Source organism: Microtus pennsylvanicus, chromosome 1, assembly GCF_037038515.1.
Source record: "Microtus pennsylvanicus isolate mMicPen1 chromosome 1, mMicPen1.hap1, whole genome shotgun sequence".
In the NCBI taxonomy this organism is placed as follows: Eukaryota; Metazoa; Chordata; class Mammalia; order Rodentia; family Cricetidae; genus Microtus; species Microtus pennsylvanicus.
The window spans coordinates 78,029,464-78,053,543 of NC_134579.1; the positions used below are offsets into that span (position 1 = coordinate 78,029,464).

The 24,080-nt window shown below is 42.3% G+C and overlaps 1 protein-coding gene across 2 annotated transcripts in view; it reads left to right on the forward strand.

Moving 5' to 3' along the window:
- The first annotated feature begins 11,436 nt into the window (after window positions 1–11,436).
- Window positions 11,437–24,080, forward strand: part of LOC142848468 (sperm-associated antigen 6) — a 52,407-nt gene continuing 39,763 nt past the window's right edge. For both annotated transcript variants that reach the window (XM_075970571.1, XM_075970582.1), the window contains exons 1-2: window positions 11,437–11,559; window positions 11,639–11,734. In XM_075970571.1, coding sequence (XP_075826686.1) covers window positions 11,535–11,559; window positions 11,639–11,734 — 121 coding nt within the window. In that variant the 5' untranslated portion in view covers window positions 11,437–11,534. The remainder of the gene's footprint in view (window positions 11,560–11,638; window positions 11,735–24,080) is intronic.

Sequence of the window (24,080 nt, forward strand, 5' to 3'; positions counted from 1 at the left end):
CTCATTACCAGGTTTGCCTGTCTGCACAAGACAGAGCCTTGGCCCTGTCTAGATCACAGCTTCTGTGTGCTCACCCCGAGGAAACACTTCTCAGAAGATTCTGCCTCATTTATGATGGTCTCTTCTTTTTTGCTTTTATTTATTCTTCTCTCATAAAATACATCCTGATTGCAGCTTCTCTTTTGTCCATTCTTCCTAGTCCCATATCCACCCGCCTCCATTTCCCTTCAGAAAGAAGGTCTCCCAGGGGTATCAACCAAATATGACATTACAAGATGCAATAAAACTCTTATATCAACTGGACAAGGCAACCCATTAGGAGGAGCAGTGTCCTAAGAACAGTGTGTCAGAGACACCCCGACTCCCACTGTTAGGAGTCCCACAAGAACCCAAAGCCGAACAATCACAACATATATGTAGAGGACATAGTATAGACCCAAGCAGACTCTGCGATTGCTACTTTAGTCTCTGTGAGTCCCTCTAAACCCTGCTTAGTTGATTCTGTGGGCTGTGTTGTTCAGGTGTCTTTGACCCCTCTGGCTCCTACAATCCTTCCGCACCTTCTTTCCCAGGGTTCCCCAAGCTCTGCCTTATGTTTGGCTGTCGGTCTTTGAATCTGCTCCCATCAGCCTTCAGAAGAAGCCTTTCTGATGACAACGGGGCTAGGCATGGATCTGTCCTAGGTCTCTGAACCATCCAGCTTCTGGTTCCTGGCCATTCAGGCAGTAATGGACATGGGCTCCCTCTCATGGCTTGGGTCTCAAGCTGGACCAGTCATTGGTTTGTACTCCCACAAGTTCTGAGTCACCACTGCCCAGCACATCTTGCAGGCTAGACAGATTGTAGGTTGAGGATTTTGTGGCTAGGTTGGTGTCTCAGCCTCACCACTGGAAGTTGCCTGGTTACAGAAGATGGGCAGTTCAGGCTCCATATCCTCCACTGCCAGGAGTCCTTGCTAGGGTCACCCTCATAAAATTCTGGGAGTTTCTACTGCACTAGGTTTCCACATCACCCTCCAAATGACCCCCAATTTCAGTCACCTCTCCCTGTATTCTCTCCCTCTCTCCCCCACCTAATCCTATCCCCATCTGCTCCCAGTTCACTGTAAAATCTATTCTATTTCCCTTCTCAGGGAGAGCTATGCATCCCTGTCCTTCTTGTGACTGAGCCTCTCTGGGTGTGTGGATTGTGGTATGATTGTTCTTTACTTACATCATATAAGCACTTATAAGAGAATACATATTATGTTTGTCTTTCTGGGTCTGGGTTACCTCACTCAGGATTAGTTTTTCTAGTTCCATCCATTTACCTGCAAAGTTCATGATGTAATTTTTAAAAAAATATCTTAGTAACACTCCATTGTGTATATGTACTACATTTTCCTTACCCATTTCAGCTGAGAGACATCTAGTTGTTTCCGGATTTTGACTGTTATGAATAAAATCACTTTGAATATAGTTGAGCAAGTGTCCTTGTGGTAGGATGGAACTTCTTTTGGGGTCTTGAGGTAGATTGATTTCCAATTTTCAGAGGAACCATCCTATTAATTTCCATAGTGGCTGTAAAAATTTGCAATCTCACCAGAAATGGAGGAGTGTTCTTGTTCCACATCCTCACCAGCATGGGCTGTCATTTGTGTTTTGGATCCTAGTCATTCTGACAGGTGTAAGATGGACTCTTAAAGTAATTTTAATTTACATTTCCCTGATGGCTAAGGATGTTGAGCATTTCTTTAAATGTCTCTTGGCCGTTTGCGATTCCTCTATTGAAAGTTCTCTATTTAGATCTGTACCCCAATTTTTAATTGGATTATTTGGTTTGTTGATGCCTAGTTTCTTGAGTTATTTATATATTTTGAATATTAGCCCCCTATCAGATGTGGAGTTGGTGAAAATCTTTTCCTATTCTGTAGGCTGCCATTTTGGTATAGTGCCTGTGTCTTTTGCCTTACAGAAACTTTTCAGGCTCATGAGGTCCCATTTATTAATGGCTGATCTCAATGCCTGCACAATGGGTGTTCTGTTCAGAAAATTTTCTCCTGTGCCAAGGTGATTCCCTACTTTCTCTTCTATCAGGTTCAGTGTGTCTGGTTTTATGTTGATGTCCTTGATCCACTTGGACTTGAGGGTTTTTGTTTTTTGGTTTTTTTTTTTTGAGACAGGGACTCTCTGTGTAACAGCCCTGGCTGTTCTGAAGTTCTCTTTGTAGACCAGGTTGGCCTCAAACTCACAGAGATCTGCCTTTTGCCCAACTGCTGTGATTAAAGGCATGCACCATTACCACCCGGCTGGACTTAAGTTTTGTGCAGGGTGATAAATATGGGTCTATTTGCAATTTTCTACATGCAAAATCCAGTTAGACCATCACCATTTGTTGAAGATGTTTTCTTTTTTTTCCCCATTATGCGTGTCTGATTTCTTTATCCATAGTGTGAAGATTTATGTCTGGGTCTTTGATTTGATTCCACTGGTCAAAGTATCTGTTTTTATGTCTATACCATGTGGTTTTTATTGCTATAGCTCTGTTAGAGCTTGAAATGAGGGATGGTGATATCTTCGGAAAGTCTTTTATTGATCAGGATTATTTTAACTATCTTGGGTTTTTTGTTTATGAAATTGAAAGTTGTGCTTTGAAGGTCTGTAAAGAATGGTGTTGGAATTTTGATGGGGATTGCACTAAATCTGTGTATTGCTTTTGGTAAGATGGCCATTTTTTTTGAGACAGGGTTTCTCTGTGTAACAGAAAATGTTAATCTACCAATCCAGGAGCATGGGAGAGCTTTCTATCTTCTATTTTTTTCTTCAAATACTTAAAGTTGTTATTATACAGGTTTTTCACTTGCTTGGTTAGATCTACACCAAGATATTTTATATTATTTGTGGCTGCTGTGAAGGGTGTTGTTTCCCCGATTTCTTTCTCAGTCTGTTTGTCATTTGTATATAGGAGGGATACTGATTTTTTGAGTTAATCTTGTATCCCACTACATTACTGAAGGTGTTTATCAGCTGTAGGAGTTTCCTGGTAGAATTTTTGAGGTTTCTTATGTATACCATCATATCATCTGCAAATAATGATATTTTGACTTCTTCTTCTCCAATCTGTAGCCCCTTGATCTCCTGTAGTTGTTTTATTGCACTAGTTACAACTTCAAGTACTGTATTGAATAGATATGGAGAGAGTAGATAGACTTGTCTTATTCCTGATTTTAATGGAAATTCTTTTTAATTTTTGCCCATTTAGGATGATGTTGGCAGTAGGATTGGTGTATACTACCTTTATTATGTTCAGATATATCCTTTGTATCTTTAGTCACTCCGGGACTTTTTTTTTAATCATAAAAGAATGTTTGATTTTTATTAAATGCTTTTTGAATTTAATGAGATGATCATGTAGGTTTTTTCTTTGAATCTCTGGGATGAAGCCCACTTGATCATGGTGAGTGATTGAAATATTCAGTTTGTGAGTATTTTATTGAGTATTTTTGCATCTATGTTCATGAGGGAGATTGGTTTGTAATTCTTTATTGGTTGAATGTTTGTGTGGTTTGGGTATTAGGGTAACTATAGCCTCATAAAATCAATTTGGCAATGTGCCTTTTGTTTCTATTGTGTGGACTAATTTGAGGAGTATTGGTGTTAACTCCTCTTTCAAAGTCTGCTAGAATACTATGCTAAAACTGTCTGTCTCTGGGCTTTTTTTTGTTTGGGAGATATTAAGGACCAATTCTATTTCCCTAGGGGTTATGGGCCTTTTTAATTGCTTATCTGATCTTGATTTAACTTTGGTAAGTGATATCTATTGAGAAAATTGTCCATTTCTTTTAGATTTACCAATTTTGTGGAGTACAGGTTTTTAAAGTATGACCTAATAATTCTTTGGATTTCCTTGGTGTCATGGTTTGAATGAAAATGGCTCCCATAGACCCATAGGAAGTGGCGCTATTAGGATGTGTGGCCTTCTTGGAGCATGTGTAGTTTTGTTGGAGGAAGTATGCCACTGAGGATGGTCTTTGAGGTCTTAGATGCTAAAGCTAGGACCAGTGTCTCTCTTTTTGCTACCTGTGGATACAGATGTAGAACTCTCAGCTACCTCTCCAGAACCACATCTGTCTGCATGCTGCCATGTTTGCTGTCATGATGATAATGGATTAAACTTCTGAACTTTAAGCCAGCCACAATTAAATGATTTTCTCTATAGAGTTGCCTTAGTCATGGTGTCTCTTCACAGCAACAGAAACCCTAAGACATTCTGCATCTCTTGTTATATCCCCCTTTTCATTTCTGATTTTTTTAATTTAGATATTTGTCCCTGTCTTTTAGTTAGTTTGAATAAAGGTTTGTCTATTTTCTTGGTTTTCTCAGAGAACCAAATTTTGTTTCATTGATTCTTTGTATTGTTTTTGTTGTTTCTATTTTATTGACGTTGGCCCTCAATTTGATTATTTCCTGTCATATACTCCTCCTGGGAAAGTTTGCTTCTTTTTGTTCTAGCTTTCAGAACTAAAAAGTATCTTAGTCACTGTTCTAGTGCAGTGAAGAGACACCACGACCAAGACAACTCCTCTATAAGGAACCTTAATTGGGGCTCACTTAGAGTTTCAGAGGCTTAGTTCATTATCATTATGGTGGGGTGCATGGTGGGCCACATCCTGTTCCAAAGGCCAAGGGAGTGGGGGGAGGGGAACAGCATGGACTTTTGGAAACCTTGAAGTCCACCGCTGGTGACATACTTCGTCCAGCGAGGAACCTACTTCTACAAGGCCATGTATCCTCCTCCTTGTAATCATTCCGAATAGTTCATTCCATAGTGACCAAACCTTCAAATATGGGTCAATTCAAACCATCACATCTGATAAAAGTATGAGAAACTCCTTTTAGAGTTCTTGGTCAGGGAAGTCCAAAAGACTCCCCAAACAGTATAGGCTATTGCTGCTGCCTTAATTGCCTCCCAGAGATTGAACATAAGTCCATATTGTTGAAGACACCACGTACTTCAGACATGGGACTGGGACAATTCTAGCTTCAGATCAGATGAAACCCTCTTTCCTGTGAACTGGCCTGTTGCACTATACAAACTGCCAGCAGAGGGAAGCAACCAACAGTCTGACATCGAAGGTTCATAATTAGACTCAAAGTCTGCCCAAAAGGAGGGAAATCTTGCGTGGTACTGGAAATCTACCTAATTTCCCAGGCTCGTGAGGTGACTGACATCACAGGAGAACCTTCTACTGTCATCTTACTTAACTAGCATAATTCTTCACTATATTTTAAATAATTACTCTTGTATTCATAGATAAGTGCAGCCCTCTCCCCTCATCCTAGATGATTTTCTTTGCTGTCTAGATAGAGAGGATTATAGAAAATTACCACCAACTAAAAATACAGAGAGCAGCTTGTCACAAGGAGGCCAGACTCAATAGCCACTACACAATACAACTCCTGCACCAAAGGCAGGAAACAGCAGAAGAGGACCTGGGAATACTGCAAGAGTCAGAGGGTCAGGTAATCTGTGAGATTGTGACTAGAGAAATGAATAGGGAAGCTACCCATAATGCCTCCAAAATATGGCTGCCTAAACAGGACCCCAAATAAAGACAATAGCAGTGATATATTATCATAGAAGGGAAAAATCTTGTGGAGTTCTGCCCATGGGACTCCCTTACCTCCCCCTACCCGACCTAAACTGGCCTTAGTTCTCCCTTTGTGGGAAGTTGCTGGAGTGGATGACTTGGTTAGGGTACACATCCCTTTATTATTACATAAATTCTTTCGAACAGAAAAGAGATTGGAGTCCTATATTGCTAATTGTGCCTTTGTTAAAGAATTCCAGTATCTTATCCAATCTTACAACCACATCTTCCATGATGTTTACATGAGTCTCATCAACAATCTTCTCTCAAGAAGAGCAGTTGAGCCTGGGACCAGGCTAAGGTGCATGCAGATGAAATCCACCAAACTAATGCTACCCACCCAGTCGGGGCCAAGGTAGTTCCACCACACACAGGGCTCTCGAATTACATTATCCTGGGGTACATTAGCTAGAGACAAGTTTATAACTTGCCTTCTGGTTGGTTTCTGCAAGGCAGCCCTTAAAATGATAAGGGACCTCTGCTAAAGTAGGAGCTTCTACTTCTTTTCTCCCTCTATTCGCTCAACCCCAGGCTCTCCCTTACTCCTTATCCTCTGAACCACACAGTCTGACATACCTTTTCCCTTATCAGCTTCCCAGGTATAACCATGGGTATGGGATACCCCTTGCCGTAGACAAACACCATCACCCTCTTATCCAATTATAAAACCCTTTCACTCCCATCCAGGGCAAAACAAGGCATAAACCGCCCATCTGATTCTGGACGTTTGGAAAATTTTGTCTGTCTGTTTTCAGTGTGAAGATGGGTCTATGTTTTCTGGTATATCATTAGGTTTTGCTGTAAACGTGGGAGCCAAGACAGAAGTTGGTCAGGCTCAGGTGAATGTATGGATGATGATAGCCACCACATGATTTATTCCTGACTGGTCTTTGAGTGTGTGAGCTTTCTGTGTTCTTTGTTTACCGGTTTTGTTTTTGCTTTCTCTGCTGCTGCCAGCCATAAGCTACTACTGCAACCACTGCTTGCTATGGCTGCTTTGATAGCTAGAGATCAGAATTTATCTCTGGGATTTCTGGTCACTAGATTCAGTTTATGAAGGAAAGAACTTACAAATAATGCTTGCTAATAAGGTATCAAAACTATACCTCCATACATTCACATACAAGAATGGACCTCTGGCTGCCGACAAACTTCTTTTTTTTGAGACCGGGTTTCTCTGTAGCTTTGGAGCCTGTCCTGGAACTAGCTCTTGTAGACCAGGCTGGCCTCGAACTCACAGAGATCTTCCTGCCTCTGCTTCCCCGAGTGATGGTATTAAAGGCATGTACCACCGCTGCCTGGCACGCAGCCAAACTTCTTACACACGAATCAAATAAGTTAACTTTCGGGCCATCTATCACTGTCTTCTCTCCTCACCATCTGTCTCATCTTCTAACACACAAGGATCCCAAAACAAAGTCCCTTCGCGTGTTCTGTCTCCTCAGGTAGCATTGGTAGAAGATGCCACATTGACCTTCCAGCCATACTCATGCCTCTACATTTCAAACTGACTCAAGTTGCTGATTTGACTCTCTTAAGGTGTGAATGGTTCCTTTTTGTTTCTGCTGGCTTCTGCCACTGTTGACTGAAATTTCTGTCCCACCAGGTCCCACAGCCATCTAGTCCCAAACAAACACACAGAGGTCTGCATTAATCATAAACTGGTTGGCCTAGTAGCCCAGGCTTCTTATTAACTCTTATCACTTATATTAGCCCATAATTCTTGTCTGTGTTAGCCACGTGACTTGATGCCTTTTTTGTTGAGGCAGTCACATTTTGCTTGCTCTGTGCCTGGCTTCCTCTGTGTCTGGGTGATGACTGCAGACTGAAACTTTTCTCTTCCCAGAATTCTCATAGCCCTGCCTCTACTTCCTGTCTGGTTGCCCTGCCTCTACTTCCTGTCTGGTTGCCCTGCCTCTACTTCCTGCCTGGTTACTGGCCAATCAGTATTTATTTAAAATACAAGTGACAGGATACAGACCATTGTCTCACAGCACTTCCCCCTTATTTTCTTTTAAACAGGAACTCTGAATCAAATCTCCTTTGTTTAGCTTTTCTACTGACCATTATCCATAACAACTTGTAACCAACATTCTAAATAAAGGCAAACATCCATAATCTAATTTTTGGGAATGTGGGTATAGTTTTCCAGGTTACTTCCTGCTGATTGCGGACACTGATAATCTTATTGGAACCTAAAGAAAATTGAGGATTATGGTCAAGTTATGACTGGAATATTCTCTGAGGCTTGATCATCTCAGCCAGCAGTCTTGAGGCTGTTCTGGAAGTGTTCAGGACAATGGTCTTGTATCCTGTTACTTGTATTTTAAATAAACGCTGATAGGTCAGTAGCCAGGCAGGAAGTATAGGCAGGGAGACCAGGCAGGACATAGAAGAGGGGCAAGGAGAACAGGGGAATCCTGAGAACAGAAAAGAGTCAGTCTGCAGTCCTGACCCAGCTGCAGAGGAAGCAAGATGTGACTGCCTCTCAAAAAGGTACCAAGCCACGTGACTAACACAGACAAGTATTATGGACTAATATAAGTTATAAGAGTTAATAAGAAGCCTGAGCTAATAGGACAAATCAGTTTATAATTAATGTAGACCTCTGTGTGATTTCTTTGGGACTTAATGACTGCGGGAACCTGGCAGGACGGAAACCTCAGTCAACATGCCACCAATCTAATTTGTTCTAAATTCTAGAGTCTGCCTCTTTAGCCACCCCTTCCCTCTACCTTCTCTTCTTCCTCTTAATGCTAGGGTAAAAAGGGCCAAGGAAAAACACCCTGACCTTGATTTGAGAACAGGGATTGAAATCTCACCAATCCCTGAGAACAGAATCCCACCAATTCCTGAGTTTCCTGAGCTCAAAATGCTACAAATCCCTGAGCTTATCCCAAAATCAGACCACCAAAATTTACCAATCCAACACCACCCTTTAAAGCTCTGCTCCCCCAATCTTATATAAAGTCTTCTACCCTGTTCCGTTTGCTGCTGATACTCACCCAAGGCAGTCACCCTTCTGGATTCTTCTTTCCCAATAAATCTCTTGAGTGAGGTTTGTTGTCCTGTATGACATTTTTTGCTGGAGTAAAGCGATAACAACTTTTGCCAGAGCAGGAGCAGAGGAGAGTGGAGCAGAATTGTAACACTTTCCCTGGGGAAACCCTCTCCTAGAGGAGCAGAGTTGTTACACTGGAGGAACCTTTCCCTGAGCAGGGATGTAAGCTGCTCTGCTTACAGAGACTTTGTGGTATTTCTTGACTCTCAACTTCCAGGATCCCTTTCCATCCAAGCTGCAATGCTTACACTGCCTTATAAACTCCTTGTCTAGATTTCTTCAACAAAAGATCCAAAAGATTTCTAACCAGACTTTTAATCAGTTGCCATTACAGGATTACTGGCCCCTAGCTATGGCGTCAGAGGCTGGACCATATCCTGATGGTGATAGTCAAGTTCTCCCCAAGGACGTTGACACTACCATTCAACAGTGGATCATTGACCCTCTTACCAGTCCAAGATTATTTATCAGTAGCCAACAAAAAAGGAGTGAATGTAAATCCACTGAGACTCGTAAGTGGCCAGGCCCTCTTCCCCTGAGGATCTCCAACTGCCAGGCTCTACCCACAGAACACTCTAACTACTATAACAGCTACACCCAAAAGACTTGAAGACCCATGAAGCCCTGAGGAAATCCCACCAATCCCTGGGTTTACCCAAACACAGGACTTGAAATCTCACCAGTTCCCTCTTGGAAAGCTCCACCTCCCCCAAGAAATGCTACATAACCCTATCTTCTGCTCATTCTCTGCCGTTTGTCACCTGAGCAGAGGCAGCCACCCTCCTGGGGTCTTCCCTCTCAGTAAGTTTCTTGTGTGACTTTTGTTGTGCTGTGTGGCTTTGTGGCTTGGCTCCCAACTGCCAGGATAACTTTCCCTTCAGAGCTGTAACACTTGCAGTGGAGAAACCTCCTTTCCCCCAGCAGAGCTGTAACACTTCCTATTGGGAAGCCTTTCCCCTCTGCACTAGCACACTCCCTTTGGTAAAGCCTTGCCCTTCGGAGCTTACACTAGTTCCCAACTACTTTTGGAGCAGCGTTAAATACTAGCACTTCATCAAGAAAGCTCAGATTGGGTGAGATCTGGAAAATTATTGGAGAAGATTCCAAGGACGAGAACGAAATAAATTAATATGCTCCCTCTATTAGACATTAGAATGGCTGGGGGTTTCCTGTGTTGCTACAACTCTGCAGGTTGCTATCTGCCCACATTGACATCTGGTGAAGTTGGTGTTTCAGATGGAGAGATATTTAGACACACTACTGAAATATTTGGTATACAGTTTTCAAAGAGAAGCTAGAAACCAGCAGTAGACAGACTAAATGTAGTGCATACACTCTGTCAAAAGAAACTGGAGACTTTCTCAATTAAGGGTTGTTCTGCTCCCACATTGGAGCACTGGACTGAGCTCCCAAAGTCCAAATGAGGAGCAGAAGGAGGGAGAACATGAGCAAGGAAGTCAGGACCGCGAGGGGTGCGTCCACCCACTGAGATGCTGGGACTGATCTAATGGGAGCTTACCAAGGCCAGCTGGACTGGGACTGATGGAGCATGTGATCAAACTGGACTCTCTGAATGTGGTGACAATGAGGGATGACTGAGAAGCCAAGGATAATGGCACTGGGTTTGATTCTACTGCATGTACTGGCTTTGTGGGAGCCTAGTCTGTTTGGATGCTCACCTTCTTAGACTTTGATGGAAGAAGGAGGACTTTGGACTTTTCACAGGGCAGGGAACCCTGGCTGCTCTTAGGACTGTAGAGGGAGGGGGAGTGGGAGTGGGGAGAGTGGGAGGGAAATGGGAGGAGGGTAGGAGGTGGAAATTTTTAATTAAAAAAAAAGAGTTGTCCTGCTTAGCTGGACATGGTGGGACTTGGGAGGCAGATCTCTGTGAGTTCAAGGCCAGCCTGGCCTATGCAGTGAATACCAGAACAGCCAGGACTATGTAGTGAGACCCTGTCTCAAACTAACAAGCAAGCAAGCAAGCAAGCAAGCAAGCAAGCAAGCAAGCAAACCCACAAAGTTGTTCTACTGCGTGAGAATGCAAACATCTCTTTTGTTTAAAAGGACCTTTAACTTGAAGTATATTTGTAATTGATCTTATTCCTACAGGGCCAGTTTGAGACATTGTGTGAGGCACTACTGTATATGACTTATAAATCATTACATTTATACATATATCAAACTCTCAAAGAATAACTTTTTAATAAGTAAGTAAGAAGAAAAAACTGGGTTTCTTTAAGCTCAAGATATATTTTCCCCACCATGGACCGTTGGACATTAATTATGTTATTTGCTCTTCTGTTTTCCCCAATGAATCTCTCAGACGGACTGCTTACTTGCTATCTGAAGTATAATTAAATATTTGGTTGTTGTGAGCCTCCAGAGATCCGGAAATAAAAACTGTCATGTGTACCAGGGATACACTAAAAAGAAAACACTGAGTTAAGGATGCTTTGACAATATGGTATCGATCATAGTATACGTGATTTACGTGTTTGGTTATTCTTGACAGTCCGGTTATAGGTTTTCTCCCGACACTCCAGCGCTCGCACCTATAGGCGCGACACCAGCTACTCTGGGTCAGTGTGTAAAAGGACTGTATTCTCCAGACAGTCGCCGGCCTGGAAAAAAACCCACGCCCATAGACGGGTGCTAAGTAGCACTCAAAAGTGTCAGCCTCCGACACCCTGGCCATGACGTCACGACCTCGACTGGCGGTTGCATCCGGTTTGGGTCGGTTGCCCTGGAGACGGAGACGCAGAGGAACGGATCCTGGTGCAGTCCGGGAGGTGGTGGAGGTCTTGTTACCTGCGGACCTGCTGCGCCTGGAGGACCAGCTTCACCATGAGCCAGCGGCAGGTGCTGCAAGGTATGATCAGGGCGGGCGGGCACTCGGGAGCATTGGAGCCGCGGGTCACGGGACGACTCCACTGGGTCTCTCTCCTCAGTTTTCGAGCAGTACCAGAAAGCCCGGACGCAATTCGTGCAGATGGTGGCGGAGCTGGCGACCAGACCCCAAAACATCGAGACGCTGCAGAACGCAGGTGAGCCTGCAACCCATGCGTTGCCCGCCTGCCTCAGTCCATGCCCTGCTTGGCTATTACCGCCACTTTGGGCTTGCTTAACTTGCGCTGTTTCTAATTTCCCACGCCCGCTGACCTGCCACATCACTCCTAATTCGTCCTTAATAACCCTGAGCTGCTGAACTTGTGGGTCCCTTGCCTGCTAGGCTTTGTGTGTGTGGGTGGGTGTGGGCCCGCGGGTGAGGCTGGGGAGTGGGGGACTAGAGGAGACAGCTCCAAGTTCCTCCTGTACAATTTCAGTCCCAGTTGGGGTCTTAGTGGGTGAAGCCAAGAGGGTGAAAGGGCAACTTGATGTCTTTATTTTCATTTTCACTGAAATCAGGCAGGGTGTCAGGTATTTCAAAGCAGTATGAACTCTCTGAAAGTCATTTTGCATAGATGTTAATCTACCCTAATCAGACCCATTTTACCCCTGAGCCCCGTGCACTCCTGCCACGCACTCCTGTGGTTGATAGGTATGTCTTCCTCACACAGGAATCTGGACTCTGCCATTTCTGCAATACTGGCTGTTGGCAGTCTCACAGCTTGGGGACCACAGGCACCTGCCACCATGCCCTGTCTTTCTGTGGGTGCTGGGGATCCCTAGCAGGGTCTGTAAGCTGGCTCAGCAAGTGCTTTACTCCCTAAGTCATCTCCTTGCTCCCTCTTGCCACCTTTGATCATCTTAGACTTCCTTACAATAGAAATAACAGACGGATTTCTTAGTACTTTTGGTCTTGGTTAGGCTAAAAGGAAAGTTACGCTCCTAGATCGGAAGTAGGTAAAGACATGGTTTTGTAAAATCCTTATGAAGCTCTAGTTCTACTCCTTAGCTTGAGAAAGAATGAGAAAAGTGAGGTAGGAAAAGAAGGAGGTGGGTAGAGGGAGACAGAGAGAAAGAGGAGAGGGAAGAAGAAAGAGAGGGGACAAAGAGAGGAAGAGGGGGAACTGGAGAATGGAGAGCGGGAGACAAAAAGGGGTGTGAGAAGAGGAAGAGGCGGGGGGGAGGGGTAGAAGGGGAGAGAGAGGGAGGGATGGCCCTTGCCCAGCTCAAACATGAGCTACAAAGCTGAGCCCTGAGATTGCTGTCACTGTTTTGTCTTAAAAAACCTTCTGTTTATGAGGATATCTTTTTTTCAATGATTTATTTTTATTCCATGGGCATTGGTGTTTTATCTGCATGATTGTCTGTATGTGAATGTTGGATCCCCTGGAACTGGAGTTGTGAACTGCCATTTGGTTGCTGGGAATTGAACTCAGGTCATCTGATAGAGCAGCCAGTGCTCTTAACTGCTGAACCATCTCTCTAGCCTCCTTATAGGATATCTTTAAAACTAATCTTGATCTTCATCCGCAGGATGTAACTGAATGCTGGAGGTCTCTGACTCTGTAGCTAGGGCTTGGTAATCCCCAAACAGTAACTGGTTAGAAAATAAACTTAAAAAAATCTGTTATTTTGTTTTGCAGATGTTTTATGTACCCCTGTACCTTTTTGGTGCTTTCTTTTGTCCCTGGGATTTTGGTGTTTATTCTTGGTTATTTTCATTGGTAGAAGTAGTGAGGAAAACATTTAGATCTTTAATTTTGAAAAAATTTGAGATAAGTTCAGGCTTATTACCTTCTATTTAACTTCCACTAGTGATGTATGCCAACATTTTATTATTATAATTATAATGCTGAAATTGACAGAAATTCATTAATTTAGTCCACATTTCCCCAGTCACAGTATCTTCGTGTTCTTCATTCTAAGTAATTTTGTCTCATGTACTCACCATCATTATTCTCAAGGTACGTTGCATTAGGTCAGTATGTGGGATTCTTGTGTTGTCCTTTACAGTAGGTCAGTATGTGGAACTCTTCACTGTCCTTTCAGAAGCACACCCACCTCCTTCTGTCCCTAACCACTAAATTAGTACTAAGTTATGAGAGGTTGTCATGAAAAACATTGTTTTGGGGCTTGAGAGATGGTTCAGCCGTTAAAAACTTTGCTGTTCTTCCTGAGGATTGTAGGGGAGTGGGTTACAGCTGTGGACCTGCAAAGACATCCTGACTTACAGGGGACCCAGGCTATACTTAGAGCCAGAATAGTACAGCTCTGTAAGGTAGAGTCACAACAGGGCAGCTCAGCTTTGAAGGAAAGGTGCCCTGATGTATAAGGAAGCCAGGCAACCTAGAGTTGGGGTGTGGTGGGGGATGGTGTCCCCACAGGATATAGCAATCCGGTTCTTCTCCTGGAGATCCCGTATAGCTGAGCTCTGCTCTGTTCTCTTAAGATAATATCCTAGCAGAGCTATCTGGTTCTTCTCTGGCCCAAGATGTTACTTCTTTTGCTAACATTCTGCTAAAGGGGAAGCCCCTTGCAGATATGTAGCAATCTTTTCCGGCTCTAGAGAAAACTTGTTATTTTTTCTGTTCAGCCTTGCTCAGCCACACACTCTCAACACCTTAGGGAGCATTCCAGCAAGGATCTTCTGCTCTGTTCTGCTCAGCCTTGCTCAGCCCACACAAGGAAGCATCTCAGCAAAGTTTTTCAGTTCAGTCCTCTAAGGGACGCCCCAGCCAGGTTCTTCTATTCTGTGCTGGCAAATGAACACCATTACCCAAGAAAGAGATTTATTTAGGAAGGAAGAGTCTAGGAGAGTGGCTGCCTCTGCCAGGGTGGGGGTAAAAGGGAACTTTGAACTGAACGGGCAGAGAAGTTTATATAGGTCTTCTTAGGGGTGAAGCTTTCCCAGGGAGGCTAGGGATTGGTTAGTTTTTCCTTCTCAGGGATTAGTTAGTTTAGTTGGTCAGGAGCAGAGATGGCTCAGATTTCATGGTCAAACTGTGTTTCTTTCACTGGCTCTAATTCTAGGGACAAAGTGTGTTTCTTTGGCACTGGTTTCAGAGCAGGACATGTTTCTTTGGGTCCTGGGTTCAGGGATAAAGATGTTTCTTTCCCTGGCTCAGGTCTCAGATCCAGGGTGTGTTTCTTTCACTGGCTCTGGGTGCTCAGTGATTGGTTCGCTTCCTGCTCCATTTGGCCATTTTACCCTACATTCCCTCCTTTTTTGTTTGTTAATAAACAACTGGGGGACTAGAAAGGGGAAGACATTTTCATTAGACTACTTCCCACTGTATTGGGGCGTCGAGTTTCTTGGGACAATCTTGATCTTCATCCGCAGGATGTAACTGAATGCTGGAGGTCTCCGACTCTGTAGCTAGGGCTTGGTAATCCCGTAACAGTAACTGGTTAGAAAGTAAACTTAAAAAATCTGTTATTTTGTTTTGCAGATGTTTTATATAGGTGAATTTTTTTTATTCCCTGTTTGTGCAGATGTATTCACAATCCTCAGAGTGTCCATAGTAGAAGTGTCCAATGTAATAGTGAACTTTACATTCTTATTACATTATCTCCTCCCATTTCTGTCTCCTTTGCCTCCTAAATCCCTGGCCTCCTCTTCTTTAACCGTCATCGTTACATGTACATGCCAATGAAATAAATGTATGAATACAACCTGTTGGGTTCCTTCAGGGCTGGCTTGCACGTGTATGTTTCTAGGGCTGATGGCTTGGTATTGGCACTCATCCCTGGGGAAGACCAATTCTTCCTCTCTCAGCAGGTGCTAATGGCTTGTAGCTTTTCATCTAGGGATGGGAGGAACCCTAGTATATTTCCCCCAGCTTCTGTTGGGATGTCAGCCATTGTTGGAATCGTTTGTCTTGTTTAGGCAGTCATGTTGCTGAGCTTTCATGTCACAGCTAGAAGGCACAGTCTCACAGCAGACCCCCTCATCCTCTGGCTCTTGCAGTCTCCCCACCATTCTTCCAAATGTTTCCTGAGCTGTAGGTGGAGGAGTGTGCGGTAGATGCATTGATTGGGGCTGGGCATCCCGTGGTCAGTTCTCTGCATTCTGGCACTCGTGGCTGTCTGTAATGTAACCACAAAAAGAAACGTCTTTTATGAGGGATGTGATTTACACTTGTCTGTAGTCCTAAGGATTAGAATTTAGAATGTCCTTAGGGATTATACTGATTTAGGAAAGTCTAAGATCCATGACCTCACTAGCCCTAGGTAGTTGTCAGTGTTTACAGTACCAGGCACAATTTGCCCTCTGTTAAGTGGGCTTTGAGTTCAATTAGATACCTGTTGGTTGCTGCCAAGATATGAATGCTGCCCCTGAACTTTCAGAAGTATCTTACTGTGCTGGTCATTGTTGTGGTCATAGGTGTTACACCTGAGTCATGACAACCATCGAATGTTTTCCTTCCTCAGCAGCTTGTATAGTGCCTTCAAGTATTGCCCAGGGAGGAGGCTTTTAGGTCAGTTCCAGTTCAAATCTTTTGAGTTCTAAGTCAAAAGTGCATGCTGTCCTTGGCAATGGGTATTTATTTACCTTCAACTTCTGGGAGCAACCAAGGAAAATGACAGTGACCTATATTATTTGTGTGTGCTGAGGATTTAGCCTAAACAACAAATCAAAAAGAAGTTTCTCATACATGTACCTTAATTTATTAATTAATTTATAGTTCCTGGGGGTGGGAGTATAACTTCCTTATATTATACACAGTCATGTGTATTGTATATAAATTTAGATAAATATAAAACAGTTATTCTGCACATCTTCCAAGCATGCCCTGTTATTTATCCTTCTGCTCCCTCTATTGTACTGACTCACTGTGCAGTAGGAGTCACACTTTCAACATCTGATGATGCATGTGTATCACCACACCTGACTTTCAACATACAATTTTAAAAGATGAAATCATTTTTTTAAAAACTGGCTTTTTTTCATAACTTCTTTAAATCAATCAGTGAAGGCAGCGATTATCATGTCACAAATATCTAATAGGAAGACATGCCTATTTATTCTGCAAGCTTTAAATGTTTTGTTTAATGCTTGTAGCTGGGCATAAAATTCTAGTCAAAAATTTATTCTTTATTTTATTTTATAACATCTATGTTCATTTTTTTTGCTGCCAGGAAACTCATGTGCAGAACTGAATTTCTGTGGAATCCCATCCGTATTTCTGATACAGTTATCAGTGCCCATCTTCACCACATGAGTTTATTGTTATCTAGTTCCATGTCTTTTTATGTGTGCTGAGAACTGAACCGGAGGCCTCTGCTATGTTAAGGATGTCTTATACCATATATACATGTCTTTAAAACTAAACTTTCTCTGGCGTATACATATAATTTGCCTCTGTTATGTTAAGGATGTCTTATACCATATATACATGTCTTTAAAACTAAACTTTCTCTGATGTATACATATAAACTGTCTCAAATCTTTTAGAGTAGGTGAAATATGTACAAAATAATGGATTGCTCCTAACTGGAGGTGGATTTTGTGTGCATGATGCTGGATATTGAATTTAAGCCTTGGCTATGCTAACATTGAGCTGCACCCGAAAGCTCAGAGTTTTAATTAACTGTCTTACACATATTTCCTTTGTGAATACCTGCCATGAAGCTCTTGCAGAGGTCCTCCTTTCAGTCTGTCCCTCTTATTCACTGGTGGTCTCCTTCCTAGATACTCTATCTTTTGCTGAGAGACGAATGCAGTAGGTATGTATTACAGAAGGGAAAACACATTCGTAAACATAGGCAACACCTGCCCAGAGTTTTGGTCTCCCTAGAAGATCTTCAAATTAAAACTTTGTGGGGTGATTTTAGGTGAGGAAACACTTTATTTTAATGGGTGTTTCTGTGCACCACGTACATGCCTGGTGCCCACAGAGGCCACAAGAAGGCACTAGATCACCTAGAACTAAAGTTATAGATACTTGTGATCTGCCGTGTAGGGCTGGGAATTGAACCCAGGTCCTTTGGAAGAACAGCCGGTGTTCTTGATCACTGAGTCATCGCTCCAACCTAAGAAGGAACAGTTTGAATGACCAATATGAATTTCCTAAAGCTATGATAATAGTAGTTTCTGATACCTGGCATCTTGCAACTAAAATTTATTTATGAATGCGGTGTTATGTATTTTCTTTGGAACCACAATTTAACTGTAAGGAGAGAAAATTGTACACTGACTTTCACAAGTCCTCTTCATTTGTCATTCAGTGAAGATTTATCACATCCACAAGATCGATGGGTACTGAGCCCTCATGACACTTGCATGAGGCTAAAAGGAATGTCTTTGTCCATCAGGGGCTTGTTTCATAATGGAATTCTGTGAACACTGCTGTTATGTATTGCTGTGTGTTTAAAGTTGCTCTGTATCTGAAGGGAACTTAAGCCAATTTGGGAATGAGAGGTACTGTTTAAAAGACACATCTAAGTTTAAGTGCTCGCTCCCCTGCATTTGCTAGAAATTAGCCACATCAACTGCATTTCGGCAGAGAGAGTATTTTGTGTAAAGGCATAAGCACAAATGCAAAGCTGATACTGAACAGAAATGGTCGATGTTTAGTTGTCACTCGTGAGTGAGCGGGAGGCTGGAGAGGATGTTTGTGTTTCTCTTGAGTAAATACACAGCCACTCAGGCCTGTAGTGAGAGGAACTGCTGGGCTCACTTTGTGCATTAGAGAGTTTACTGCCAGGCTTTCCCAGTTGCTTGGACACCAGCACCATTCAATAGCAACAGACACACACAGAACACAGAGGGAGTTGCGATTCCTTCTGGAGGCTGAAGTATGTCAGGGACATGTACTCCCTTGGGGTATTATTAACTGTGGTAAGCAGTATGGGGACAAGGACTGAAGTTTGGGAAAGAGATCTTAGCTGGAAAGAAACAATTAGACACACAAAACTTAAATGCTCATTTGATAACAACATAAAAGTCCATTTACTATTTCCTTATGCAATTGTAAACATATTCCAATCGTTTTGTTTCTAGTATAATGCAAACTTAATTTGAAGTAACTTTAAAAATGCAGTTCTGGGGATTGACCCTAAGGCCCTGTACATGGGAGGCAAGCATTGTATAACAAAGCTACGGTTGTATCTATGGCTTTGAGATAACTTTTATGTTATTGATACACTCTTTCAGTTTAAATCTCACCGGTAACAGTGTTGATGGAGCGAAGAGCAGGGTAGTTCTGTCAGCAAAATGAGTGGAGCTTTGCGTTGCTGGAGTGATGCTGGAGCATGGAAAATGAGTCCCACAGGCGGAGCCTTTGAGTGTATATTCTAAATCTGTCAGCTGTGAATGGGAGAAACACACCTTAGCGGCTGATGCTGCCAATAATAGTATTTACCTGACAGAACTGAAGTGAGGATTAAGAGCGTTGATGTTTGTTAGCTTCTTAGGGAAGCTCCTATCAGATAGGAAGGCTGTACAAGTGTTTGCTGAATTAGTAAACAGATTGAGAACCTCTCTGTGTCCCCCAGAGCCTGCTTGGCTGTAGGAAAGCAGAGAGCAATCCTTCTCTAGATGCATACATTACAATGTATTGAGATCATTTTTCTTTTTTCCCTATTTTTAAAATAATCTCAATAAAATGATTTTTATTTTATATACCAATCTCAGTTCCCCCTCTGTCTCCTCCTCCCACTACTCTCATCTCCCCCCACCCCCACGCCACCACATTGTCTCCTCAGAGAGGGTTAGGCCTCTCATGGGGAGTCAACAAAGTCTGTCACATCCCATTGAGGCAGGACCAAGGCCCTCTCTCCTGTATATAGGCTGAGCAAGGAATCCCTCCTTAGGGACTGGAAGGTCCTCGTTCACAATTTCTATGAAGTTCTTTGAGGACAACGTGTTACCAGCACCTTGCAGATTTACATTTTATATATTTTTTTGAGAAAATTCAAGCTGTGTGTGATGCTGTACACCTGTCATCTCAGTGTTTAGGAGGCAGGGACAGGAGAGTCACCATTGTGAGGCTATCCTCAGTGACAAAGTACAACACCACACAGTTGACTTAACTGAATGAAGAGCCTTCACCAGCACCCAACAAAAAGTTAACACCTAGAATATACAAAAGAGAAACCACAAAGCCCAATAAAACTTCCTCAAAATAATAGCTGGCCTCAGCAGCTTTCCTTAACCATGAAGGAAGATTCCACAAACCCATAGACTCATGTGTTTGAATGCTTGGCTATAGGGAGTGGCACCACAAAGAGTTGTGGTCTTGTTGGAGTAGATGTGGCCTTGTTAGAGGAAGCCTGTCACCGTGGGGGTGGGCTCTGAGGTCTCAGATGCTTAAGATAGACCTAGTGTGGCATTCACTTCTGCTACCTGCAGATCAAGGTGTAGAACTCTCTGCTACTCTCCAGCACCATGTCTACCCACATGCTGCCATGATGAGCATGGACTCAACTTCTGAACTGGAAGCCAGTCCCAATGAAATATTTTCCTTTATAAGAATTGTCATAGTCATGGTGTCTCTTCACAGCAATAGAAACCTTAATTAAGGCAGAAGTTGGTACCAGGGTCTGGGGTATTGCTATGATAGGCCTGACCATGATTTTATTTGGAAGAATTTGGATTTTGCAGCTTTGGGTTAGTAAAGCAGTGGAATGCTTTAAGCACAGCTTCATGGGTCACACTAGGAGGAGCCTGGAAGACAGTGGTGCTGAGGGTGATTTGAACTGTGGGGCCTGGCTCAAGAGGTCTCAGAGGAGAGGGATATTAATATGTGGCCTAGAGACTGGTTTTGCGATATTTTGGTGAAGAATGTGGCTGCTTTTCACCCTCATCCAAAAAGTCTGCTTGAGGAAAAGTGAAGAGCTTTGGATTAATTGTATCAGCAGAGGAAATCTCAATACAGCCCAGTGTAGACTTTGTCATATGATGGTTAGTGTTCACTTTTTTTTAAAAAAAATGTTTTTAAAAATCATTTTATATACCAACCACAGTTCTACCTCTTTCCTCTCCTCCTGCTCCATGTCACTTTGCCCCTACCACACCCCCATCCACTCCTCAGAAAGGAGAGTCAGCAAAGCCTGGCACATAAAGTTGAGGCAGGACCAAGCCCCTCCCCCTGCATCAAGGCTGAGCAAAGCATTCCACCATAGGGAATGGGCTCCAAAGTCCAGCTCATGCACCAGGGGTAGATCCTGGTCCCACTGCCAGGGATCCCATAAACTGACAAATCCACACAGCAGTCACCCACATGAAGAGGGCCTAGGTCGGTCCCATGCAGGCTCCCCACCTATCTATCTAGAGTCTGTGAGCTCCCATGAGCTCAAGTCTGCTCTTTCTGTAGATTTGCCTGTCATGATCTTGACCCCTTTGCTTATATAACCCCTCCTCCCTCTCTTCAACTGGACTTCCAGAGCTTGGCTTGGTGCTTGGCTGTGGATCTCTGCATCTGCTTCCATAATTTACTGAGTGAAGGTTCTATGATGACAATTAGGGTAATCACAGGGGAAGGCCAGTTCAGGTTCCTTCTACACTACTGCTAGGGGTCTTAGCTGGGATCATCCTGGGGATTCCTGGGAATTTCCCTAGCATCAGGTTTCTCCCTAACCTCATAATGATTCCTTCTACAAGATATCTCTTTTATTGCTCTCCCTCTCCACCCTTCTCCCAACCATACCATTCTCTCATGTTCTCATTCCCAGTTCCCCCTTCTACCGCCCCCTACCCCCAGTTTATCCAGGAGAACTCATCTACTTCCCCTTCCTAGGGCAATCCATGCATCCATACCTCTAAAGGTCCTCCTTGTTGGGTAGCTTCTCTGGGGGCTGGGGATTGTAGCCTGGCTATCCTTTGCTTTAAATCTAATATTCACTTATGAGTGAGTACATAATGTGTTTGTCTTACTGTGTTTGTCTTTCTGGGTTTGGGTTACTTTACTCAGGATGATTTTTTTTCTAGCTCCCTCCATTTGCCTGAAAATTTCATGATGTCATTGTTTTAACATCTGAGTAACACTCCATTGTATAAATGTACATTTTCTTTATCTATTCTTCAGTTGAGGGGCATCTAGGTTGTTTCCAGGTTCCAGGTATTGTGAATAATTCTTCTGTGAACATAGTTGAGCAAGTATCCTTGTGGTATGATTGAGAACCCTTTGGGTATATGCTCAAGAGTGGCAATAATGGGTAGATTGATTCCCAGTTTTCTGAGAAACTGCCGTACTGATTTCCAAAGCGACCGTACAAGTTTGCACTCCCACCAGCAGTGGAGGAGTGTTCCCCTTACTCCACATCTCATACTTTCCAACATAAGCTGTCATCAGTGTTTTTCCATATGAAGTTGAGTATTGTTCTTTCAAGATCTGTGAAGAATTGTGTTGGGATTTTGATGGGGATTGCACTGAATTTACAGATTGCTTTTGGTAGCATTGCCATTTTTATTATGTTTGTCCTATCTATCCAAGAACACGGGAGATCTTTCCATTTTCTGGTATCTTCTTCAAATTCTGTCTTCAAATATGTAAAGTTCTTGTTGAATAGGTCTTTCACTTCTTTGGTTAGTGTTATCCCAAGATATTTTATGTTATTTGTGGCTATTGTGAAGGGTGATGATTCTCTGCTTTCTTTCTTAGCTTCTTCATCATTTGGATATCAGGGAGTCCAAAAAAACCTGATTTTTTTTTGAGTTGATCTTGTATCCTGCCACATTACTGAAGACTTCTATCAGCTATAGGAGGAGCTCCCTGGTAAAGTTTTTCGGGTCACTTATGTATAGTATCAAATCATCTGCAAATAATGGAAGTTGACTTCTTCCTTTCCAATTTGGATCTCCTTGATCTCCTTTTGTTGTCTTATTGCTATAGCCAAAATTTCAAGAACAATGTTGAAGAGATATGGAGAGAGTGGACAGCCGTGTCTTGTTCCTGATTTTAGTGGAATTGCTTTTAAGTTTCTCCCCATTCAGTTTGATGTTGTCTTTTGGCTTCCTGTATATTTCCTTTGTTATGTTTAGATATGTTCCTTGTATCCCCAATCTTTCCAAGACCTTTATCATGAAGGGGTGTTGGATTTTGTCAAATGCTTTTTAAGCATCTAATGAGATGATCATATGGTTTTTTTCTTTCAGTTTATTTATATGATGGAGTACATTTATAGATTTTTGTATGTTGAACCATCCCTGCATCTCTGGAATGAAGCGTACTTGATCATAGTGAATAATGGATGATTTTTTTTAATGCGTTCTTGAATTTGGTTTGCCAGTATTTTAGCATCTATGATTATGAGTGAGATTGTTATGTTTATTTCTTTCTTAATTGAGTCTTTGTGTGAGTTCAGTATCAGAGTAATTGTAGACTCATAGACAGAGTTTGGCAATGTTCCTTCTGTTTCTATCATGTGGAACACTTTGAGCAGTATGGGTATTAGCTCTTCTTTGAAGTTCTGGTAGAATTCTTCACTGAAACCATCTGGCCCTAGTTTTTTTGTTATTGTTTTTTTTTTTTTTTTTTTTAGTTGGGAGACTTTTGTTGACTGTTTCTATTTCCTTTCAGGTTATAGGTCTATTTAAATTGTTCACTTGGTCTTGATTTAATTTTGGTATGTGGTATTTATCCAGAAATTTGTCCATTTATTTTATATTTTCCAATTTTGTGGAGTACAGGTTTTTGTAGTATGACCTAATGATTCTCTGAATTTCCTCAGTGTCTGTTTTTATGTCCCCCTTTTTATTTCTGCTTTTGTTAATTTGAATGTTCTTTCTCTGCGTTTTAGTTAGTTTGGATAATGGTTTGTCTATCTTGTTGATTCTCAAACAGCCAGCTTTTTGTCTCATTGATTCTTTGTATTTTTTGTTTATATTTTATTGATTTCAGCCCTCAATTTGAGTATTTCTTTTCATCTACTTCTCCTGGGCGAGTTTGCTTTTTTTTCCTCTAGAGCTTTCGGTTGTGCTGTTTAGTCATTAATGTGAGATTTCTCCACTTTCTTTATGTAGGCACTTAGTGCTATGAACTTTCCTCTTAGCACTGCTTTCATAGTGTCCCATAGATTTGGGTATGTTGTGCCTTCATTTTCATTGAATTCTAGCAAATCTTTCTTTCTTTCTTGACCCAGGGGTGATTCAACAGAGCAATGTTCAATTTCCTTGAATTTGTAGGCTTTCTGCGATTTTTGCTGTTAAATTCTAACTTTAAACCATAATGATCCTATAAGATGTAGGGTTTTTGTCCAATTTTTTTGTATCTGTTGAGGTTTGCTTTGTTATTGAGTATGTGATCAGTTTTAGAGAATGTTCCATGAGGTGTTGAGAAGAAGATATATTCTTTTGTGTTTGGGTGGAATGTTCTGTAGATGTCTGTTAAGTCCATTTGAGTCATGACATCTGTTAGTTCCCTCATTTCTCTGTTAAGTTTCTGTCTGGTTAACCTGTCCATTGGGGAGAGTGGGATGTTGAAATCTACTATTAGTGTGAGGGGGGGTTTGATGTGCGATTTAAGCTTTAGTAATGTTTCTTTTACACATGTGGGTGTTCTT